Below are 9,052 nucleotides of genomic sequence, written 5' to 3'. Positions count from 1 at the left end.
CATGTCTGATATATCTCCATCTCCTCCTCCCTAATGTTCCTCATGTCTGATATATCTCCATCCTCCTCCTCCTCCTCCAATGTTCCTCATGTCTGATATATCTCCATCTCCTCCTCCTCCAATGTTCCTCATGTCTGATATATCTCCATCTCCTCCTCCTCCAATGTTCCTCATGTCTGATATATCTCCATCTCCTCCTCCTCTAATGTTCCTCATGTCTGATATATCTCCACCTCCTCCTCCTCCAATGTTCCTCATGTCTGATATATCTCCATCTCCTCCTCCTCCTCCTCTAATGTTCCTCATGTCTGATATATCTCCACCTCCTCCTCCTCCTCCTCTAATGTTCCTCATGTCTGATATATCTCCTCCTCCTCCAATGTTCCTCATGTCTGATATATCTCCATCTCCTCCTCCTCCTCCTCTAATGTTCCTCATGTCTGATATATCTCCATCTCCTCCTCCTCCTCCTCTAATGTTCCTCATGTCTGATATATCTCCATCTCCTCCTCCTCCTCCTCCAATGTTCCTCATGTCTGATATATCTCCATCTCCTCCTCCTCCTCCAATGTTCCTCATGTCTGATATATCTCCATCTCCTCCTCCTCCTCCAATGTTCCTCATGTCTGATATATCTCCATCTCCTCCTCCTCCTCCAATGTTCCTCATGTCTGATATATCTCCATCTCCACCTCCAATGTTCCTTATGTCTGATATATCTCCATCTCCTCCTCCTCCTCCTCCTCCTCCTCCTCCTCCACCTCCAATGTTCCTTATGTCTGATATATCTCCATCTCCTCCTCCTCTAATGTTCCTCATGTCTGATATATCTCCATCTCCTCCTCCTCCTCTAATGTTCCTCATGTCTGATATATCTCCATCTCCTCCTCCTCTAATGTTCCTCATGTCTGATATATCTCCATCTCCTCCTCCTCCAATGTTCCTCATGTCTGATATATCTCCACCTCCTCCTCCTCCTCCAATGTTCCTCATGTCTGATATATCTCCATCTCCTCCTCCTCCAATGTTCCTCATGTCTGATATATCTCCATCTCCTCCTCCTCCTCTAATGTTCCTCATGTCTGATATATCTCCATCTCCTCCTCCTCCAATGTTCCTCATGTCTGATATATCTCCACCTCCTCCTCCTCCTCCAATGTTCCTCATGTCTGATATATCTCCATATCCTCCTCCTCCAATGTTCCTCATGTCTGATATATCTCCATCTCCTCCTCCTCCTCTAATGTTCCTCATGTCTGATATATCTCCATCTCCACCTCCAATGTTCCTCATGTCTGATATATCTCCATCTCCTCCTCTTCCAATGTTCCTCATGTCTGATATATCTCCACCTCCTCCTCCTCCTCTAATGTTCCTCATGTCTGATATATCTCCATCTCCTCCTCCTCCAATGTTCCTCATGTCTGATATATCTCCATCTCCTCCTCCTCCAATGTTCCTCATGTCTGATATATCTCCATCTCCTCCTCTAATGTTCCTCATGTCTGATATATCTCCATCTCCTCCTCCTCCAATGTTCCTCATGTCTGATATATCTCCATCTCCTCCTCTAATGTTCCTCATGTCTGATATATCTCCATATCCTCCTCCTCCTCCAATGTTCCTCATGTCTGATATATCTCCATCTCCTCCTCCTCCTCTAATGTTCCTCATGTCTAATATATCTCCATCTCCTCCTCTAATGTTCCTCATGTCTGATATATCTCCATCTCCTCCTCCTCCAATGTTCCTCATGTCTGCTATACCGGCTCCTAGCTGTTCATTTTCTGGCAGATTTCTCAGTCATGTACGGAGCAGTCACCACTTCTCCTCTTCCTCTCACAGCTGTCACAGGTTTTGAGACTTGCAACCAATATGAGTTACGAAATATTATGGGTCAGCGTATATTCACTGCGCAGGAGAGGAGTACAGTGTGTGCCCGATGGTGCTGCGGATCCCTTCGCCCACTAACTCTGCAAGTGTGTGACTACACTGGACGGGAGGTCATCCAATATATCCGGCCTCTTAAATGTACCAGCTGTTGTTTCCCCTGCTGTTTACAAGAGGTACAGTACCCCCCCCCTCCCCCACACACCACTGTACTATTCCTGTATGGACCTCGCACACACAGCTCTGCTCCTCCATTCCTCTGATTATACAGTGTTTGTATGTTCGCAGCTGGAGGTCCAGAGCCCCCCGGGTCGCACTATTGGGTATGTTGTGCAGAGCTGGCATCCGTTTGTCCCTAAGTATTGTCTCCTGACTGAGAGCCGGGAGCCAGTCCTGAAGGTGGTTGGACCTTGTCTCATGTCTAGCTGCTGTGGAGATGTGAACTTTCAGGTAAGAGAACCCACAACATGCAGGTGTCTCCTTCCGCCCTGTATTGTCCATGTTCACCCTCTTGAGGTTCAGCAGATGATTAATCCTCCGCATGTTCTCCTCTTCTTCCTCAGCCTCCATGTTCTGCTCTGTGTCCTCCATCTCTTCTTCGTCTCCTTTTCTTTTTTGGCTTCCGTGTTCTGCACAGTGTTCTCTGTCTCTCCTTCGTCTATACTCTTCTTCCTCGGCCTCCATGTCCTGAACATTGTCCTCCATCTCTACTTTTTCTCTACTTATTTGGCCTTCGTCTTTTGCACTGTGTCCTCCGTCTCTCCTTCTTCTCCTCTTATTCCTCAGCTTCCATGTCCTGCACAGTGTCTTCCGTCTCTTCTTCTTCTTCCTCGGCCTCCATGTCCTGCATAGTTTCCTCCATCTCTCCTCCTTCTACTCTTCTTCCTCGGCCTCCATGTCCTGCACAGTGTCCTCCATCTCTCCTTCTTCTACTCTTCTTCCTCAGCCTCCATGTCCTGCACAGTGTCCTCCATCTCTTCTTCTTCTTCCTCGGCCTCCATGTCCTGCACAGTGTCCTCCATCTCTCCTTCTTCTACTCTTCTTCCTCAGCCTCCATGTCCTGCACAGTGTCCTCCATCTCTTCTTCTTCTTCTTCCTCGGCCTCCATGTCCTGCACAGTTTCCTCCATCTCTCCTTCTTCTACTCTTCTTCCTCGGCCCCCATGTCCTGCACAGTTTCCTCCATCTCTCCTTCTTCTACTCTTCTTCCTCGGCCTCCATGTCCTGCACAGTGTCCTCCATCTCTTCTTCTTCTTCCTCGGCCTCCATGTCCTGCACAGTTTCCTCCATCTCTCCTCCTTCTACTCTTCTTCCTCAGCCTCCATGTCCTGCACAGTGTCCTCCATCTCTCCTCCTTCTACTCTTCTTCCTCGGCCTCCATGTCCTGCACAGTGTCCTCCATCTCTCCTCCTTCTACTCTTCTTCCTCAGCCTCCATGTCCTGCACAGTGTCCCCCATCTCTCCTTCTTCTATTCTTCTACCTCAGTCTCCATGTTCTGCTCTGTGTCCTCCATCTCTTCTTCATTCTGGGTCTACACCCGTTCTTCAACTCTTCTTATTCCTTCTCCTCCCTCCTCAATTCTTTAGTGTTCCCTACACTCCCGCGGGTGTCCTCCAGCCTCCAACCATTCATAGTCCTCTTGCTGGTCTTCACCCTCATTGCTCACGTTCCCCTCCCTCTCCTTTTTATTCTCCGCCGGTGTCTCTGGCTTTTCCTTCTTCTCCCCCTCGTGTCTTCTCATCTTTTGCCGCCATCTCACCTCATTGCCCCATTCTTTCTCCATCCTTTAGGTAAAGCCACTATGTGAGTCTCGCAGTGTTGGAAGGATCAGTAAGCAGTGGAGCGGACTGCCGAAGGAAATATTCACCGATGCCGATAACTTTGGGATTCAGTTCCCAAAAGATCTGGACGTGAAGATGAAGGCAGTGCTGATCGGGGCCTGCTTCATACTGGTGAGCCCCTATGTGGTCATATATGAGTTTCCACGTATAGGACACATAATGACCAGTGGTGACCACTTCTTCTATGGCACATCATTCGGTGGAGCCACTTGACCTTAGATATGTCCTGCTGTCGTTTTCTCCGTGGCCTCTTGTCTTGACTTTTCTCTTCTGTTTCCAGGATTATGCGTTCTTCGAGAGGTCAAGAAGCAAGAAGGAGCGCCACACGGTCATCAGCTAACCGCGCCAAATACCGCCACTAATGCCTTAAACTCCTCCTACCGCCAACCCTGTATTCTCCAGTTTACAACCATAAAACCCCTCCCCCCGCCTCATATACACGGACGTTTACATATATATATCTGTATGAGCTGCCATGTTTTTCTATTATAGAATGTAAACAATAAATATTAATACTCTGTAGCATGAAAGTCATCACCGTGGTAACAGCCCTGACACTGCTCCCCTATAATGTCATCACCGTGGTAACAGCCCTGACACCGCTCCTCTATAATGTCATCACCGTGGTAACAGCCCTGTCACTGCTCCTCTATAATGTCATCACCGTGGTAACAGCCCTGACACCGCTCCTCTATAATGTCATCACCGTGGTAACAGCCCTGACACTGCTCCTCTATAATGTCATCACCGTGGTAACAGCCCTGACAGTGCTCCTCTATAATGTCATCACCGTGGTAACAGCCCTGACACTGCTCCCCTATAATGTCATCACCGTGGTAACAGCCCTTACACTGCTCCTCTATAATGTCATCACCGTGGTAACAGTCCTGACACCGCTCCCCTATAATGTCATCACCGTGGTAACAGCCCTGTCACTGCTCCTCTATAATGTCATCACCGTGGTAACAACCCTGACACTGCTCCTCTATAATGTCATCGCCGTGGTAACAGCCCTTACACTGCTCCTCTATAATGTCATCGCCGTGGTAACAGCCCTTACACCGCTCCTGTATAATGTCATCGCCGTGGTAACAGCCCTTACACCGCTCCTGTATAATGTCATCGCCGTGGTAACAGCCCTGACACCGCTCCTCTATAATGTCATCGCCGTGGTAACAGACCTGACACTGCTCCTCTATAATGTCATCACCGTGGTAACAGCCCTGACACTGCTCCTCTATAATGTCATCACCGTGGTAACAACCCTGACACCGCTCCTCTATAATGTCATCACCGTGGTAACAGCCCTGACACCGCTCCTCTATAATGTCATCACCGTGGTAACAGACCTGACACTGCTCCTCTATAATGTCATCACCGTGGTAACAGCCCTGACACTGCTCCCCTATAATGTCATCACCGTGGTAACAGCCCTGACACTGCTCCTCTATAATGTCATCACCGTGGTAACAGCCCTGACACTGCTCCTCTATAATGTCATCACCGTGGTAACAGCCCTGACACTGCTCCTCTATAATGTCATCACCGTGGTTACAGCCCTGACACTGCTCCTCTATAATGTCATCACCGTGGTAACAGTCCTGACACTGCTCCTCTATAATGTCATCACCGTGGTAACAGCCCTGACACTGCTCCCCTATAATGTCATCACCGTGGTAACAGTCCTGACACTGCTCCTCTATAATGTCATCACCGTGGTAACAGCCCTGACACTGCTCCTCTATAATGTCATCACCGTGGTAACAGTCCTGACACTGCTCCTCTATAATGTCATCACCGTGGTTACAGCCCTGACACTGCTCCCCTATAATGTCATCACCGTGGTAACAGTCCTGACACTGCTCCTCTATAATGTCATCACCGTGGTAACAGTCCTGACACTGCTCCTCTATAATGTCATCACCGTGGTAACAGCCCTGACACTGCTCCTCTATAATGTCATCACCGTGGTAACAGCCCTGACACTGCTCCTCTATAATGTCATCACCGTGGTAACAGCCCTGACACCGCTCCTCTATAATGTCATCACCGTGGTAACAGCCCTGACACTGCTCCTCTATAATGTCATCACCGTGGTAACAGTCCTGACACTGCTCCTCTATAATGTCATCACCGTGGTAACAGCCCTGACACTGCTCCTCTATAATGTCATCACCGTGGTAACAGTCCTGACACTGCTCCCCTATAATGTCATCACCGTGGTAACAGCCCTGACACTGCTCCTCTATAATGTCATCACCGTGGTAACAGTCCTGACACTGCTCCTCTATAATGTCATCACCGTGGTAACAGCCCTGACACTGCTCCCCTATAATGTCATCACCGTGGTAACAGCCCTGACACTACTCCTCTATAATGTCATCACCGTGGTAACAGTCCTGACACTGCTCCTCTATAATGTCATCACCGTGGTAACAGCCCTGACACTGCTCCTCTATAATGTCATCACCGTGGTAACAGCCCTGACACTGCTCCTCTATAATATCATCACCGTGGTAACAGCCCTGACACTGCTCCTCTATAATGTCATCACCGTGGTAACAACCCTGACACTGCTCCTCTATAATGTCATCACCGTGGTAACAGCCCTTACACTGCTCCTCTATAATGTCATCGCCGTGGTAACAGCCCTTACACCGCTCCTGTATAATGTCATCGCCGTGGTAACAGCCCTGACACCGCTCCTCTATAATGTCATCGCCGTGGTAACAGACCTGACACTGCTCCTCTATAATGTCATCACCGTGGTAACAGCCCTGACACTGCTCCTCTATAATGTCATCACCGTGGTAACAACCCTGACACCGCTCCTCTATAATGTCATCACCGTGGTAACAGCCCTGACACCGCTCCTCTATAATGTCATCACCGTGGTAACAGACCTGACACTGCTCCTCTATAATGTCATCACCGTGGTAACAGCCCTGACACCGCTCCTCTATAATGTCATCACCGTGGTAACAGCCCTGACACCGCTCCTCTATAATGTCATCACCGTGGTAACAGCCCTGACACTGCTCCTCTATAATGTCATCACCGTGGTAACAACCCTGACACCGCTCCTCTATAATGTCATCACCGTGGTAACAGCCCTGACACCGCTCCTCTATAATGTCATCACCGTGGTAACAGCCCTGACACTGCTCCTCTATAATGTCATCACCGTGGTAACAGCCCTGACACTGCTCCTCTATAATGTCATCACCGTGGTAACAGCCCTGACACTGCTCCTCTATAATGTCATCACCGTGGTTACAGCCCTGACACTGCTCCTCTATAATGTCATCACCGTGGTAACAGTCCTGACACTGCTCCTCTATAATGTCATCACCGTGGTAACAGCCCTGACACTGCTCCTCTATAATGTCATCACCGTGGTAACAGCCCTGACACTGCTCCTCTATAATGTCATCACCGTGGTTACAGCCCTGACACTGCTCCTCTATAATGTCATCACCGTGGTAACAGTCCTGACACTGCTCCTCTATAATGTCATCACCGTGGTAACAGCCCTGACACTGCTCCCCTATAATGTCATCACCGTGGTAACAGTCCTGACACTGCTCCTCTATAATGTCATCACCGTGGTAACAGCCCTGACACTGCTCCTCTATAATGTCATCACCGTGGTAACAGTCCTGACACTGCTCCTCTATAATGTCATCACCGTGGTAACAGCCCTGACACTGCTCCTCTATAATGTCATCACCGTGGTAACAGTCCTGACGCTGCTCCTCTATAATGTCATCACCGTGGTAACAGCCCTTACACTGCTCCTCTATAATGTCATCGCCGTGGTAACAGTCCTGACACCGCTCCTCTATAATGTCATCACCGTGGTAACAGCCCTGACACCGCTCCCCTATAATGTCATCACCGTGGTAACAGCCCTGACACCGCTCCTCTATAATGTCATCACCGTGGTAACAGCCCTGACACCGCTCCTCTATAATGTCATCACCGTGGTAACAGTCCTGACACTGCTCCTCTATAATGTCATCACCGTGGTAACAGTCCTGACACTGCTCCTCTATAATGTCATCACCGTGGTAACAGCCCTGACACTGCTCCTCTATAATGTCATCACCGTGGTAACAGCCCTGACACTGCTCCCCTATAATGTCATCACCGTGGTAACAGCCCTGACACTGCTCCCCTATAATGTCATCACCGTGGTAACAGTCCTGACACTGCTCCTCTATAATGTCATCACCGTGGTAACAGTCCTGACACTGCTCCTCTATAATGTCATCACCGTGGTAACAGCCCTGACACCGCTCCTCTATAATGTCATCACCGTGGTAACAGCCCTGACACTGCTCCTCTATAATATCATCACCGTGGTAACAGCCCTGACACTGCTCCTCTATAATGTCATCACCGTGGTAACAGTCCTGACACCGCTCCTCTATAATGTCATCGCCGTGGTAACAGCCCTGACACCGCTCCTCTATAATGTCATCGCCGTGGTAACAGTCCTGACACTGCTCCCCTATAATGTCATCACCGTGGTAACAGCCCTGACACTGCTCCCCTATAATGTCATCACCGTGGTAACAACCCTGACACTGCTCCTCTATAATGTCATCACCGTGGTAACAGTCCTGACACTGCTCCTCTATAATGTCATCACCGTGGTAACAGTCCTGACACTGCTCCTCTATAATGTCATCACCGTGGTAACAGCCCTGACACTGCTCCCCTATAATGTCATCACCGTGGTAACAGCCCTGACACTGCTCCTCTATAATGTCATCACCGTGGTAACAGCCCTGACACTGCTCCTCTATAATGTCATCACCGTGGTAACAGCCCTGACACTGCTCCCCTATAATGTCATCACCGTGGTTACAGCCCTGACACTGCTCCCCTATAATGTCATCACCGTGGTAACAGTCCTGACACTGCTCCTCTATAATGTCATCACCGTGGTAACAGTCCTGACACTGCTCCTCTATAATGTCATCACCGTGGTAACAGCCCTGACACCGCTCCTCTATAATGTCATCACCGTGGTAACAGTCCTGACACTGCTCCTCTATAATGTCATCACCGTGGTAACAGCCCTGACACTGCTCCTCTATAATGTCATCACCGTGGTAACAGCCCTGACACTGCTCCTCTATAATGTCATCACCGTGGTTACAGCCCTGACACTGCTCCCCTATAATGTCATCACCGTGGTAACAGTCCTGACACTGCTCCTCTATAATGTCATCACCGTGGTAACAGTCCTGACACTGCTCCTCTATAATGTCATCACCGTGGTAACAGCCCTGACACCGCTCCTCTATAATGTC

The 9,052-nt window shown here is 49.2% G+C and overlaps 1 protein-coding gene across 1 annotated transcript; it reads left to right on the top strand.

Moving 5' to 3' along the window:
• The first annotated feature begins 1,848 nt into the window (after window positions 1-1,848).
• LOC142703771 (phospholipid scramblase 1-like) lies at window positions 1,849-4,253 on the top strand. The gene is made up of 4 exons (XM_075848248.1): window positions 1,849-2,066; window positions 2,179-2,340; window positions 3,681-3,842; window positions 4,012-4,253. The coding sequence occupies exons 1-4, from the start codon at window positions 1,893-1,895 to the stop codon at window positions 4,069-4,071; spliced, it is 558 nt and encodes a 185-aa protein (XP_075704363.1). The 5' UTR covers window positions 1,849-1,892; the 3' UTR covers window positions 4,072-4,253.
• Window positions 4,254-9,052: the final 4,799 nt, after the last annotated feature.

This window comes from Rhinoderma darwinii, unplaced genomic scaffold (assembly GCF_050947455.1).
Source record: "Rhinoderma darwinii isolate aRhiDar2 unplaced genomic scaffold, aRhiDar2.hap1 Scaffold_2873, whole genome shotgun sequence".
Lineage (NCBI taxonomy): Eukaryota > Metazoa > Chordata > Amphibia > Anura > Rhinodermatidae > Rhinoderma > Rhinoderma darwinii.
Note: the sequence above shows the minus strand (reverse complement) of the source record. Positions and strands in the feature narration are given on the sequence as shown.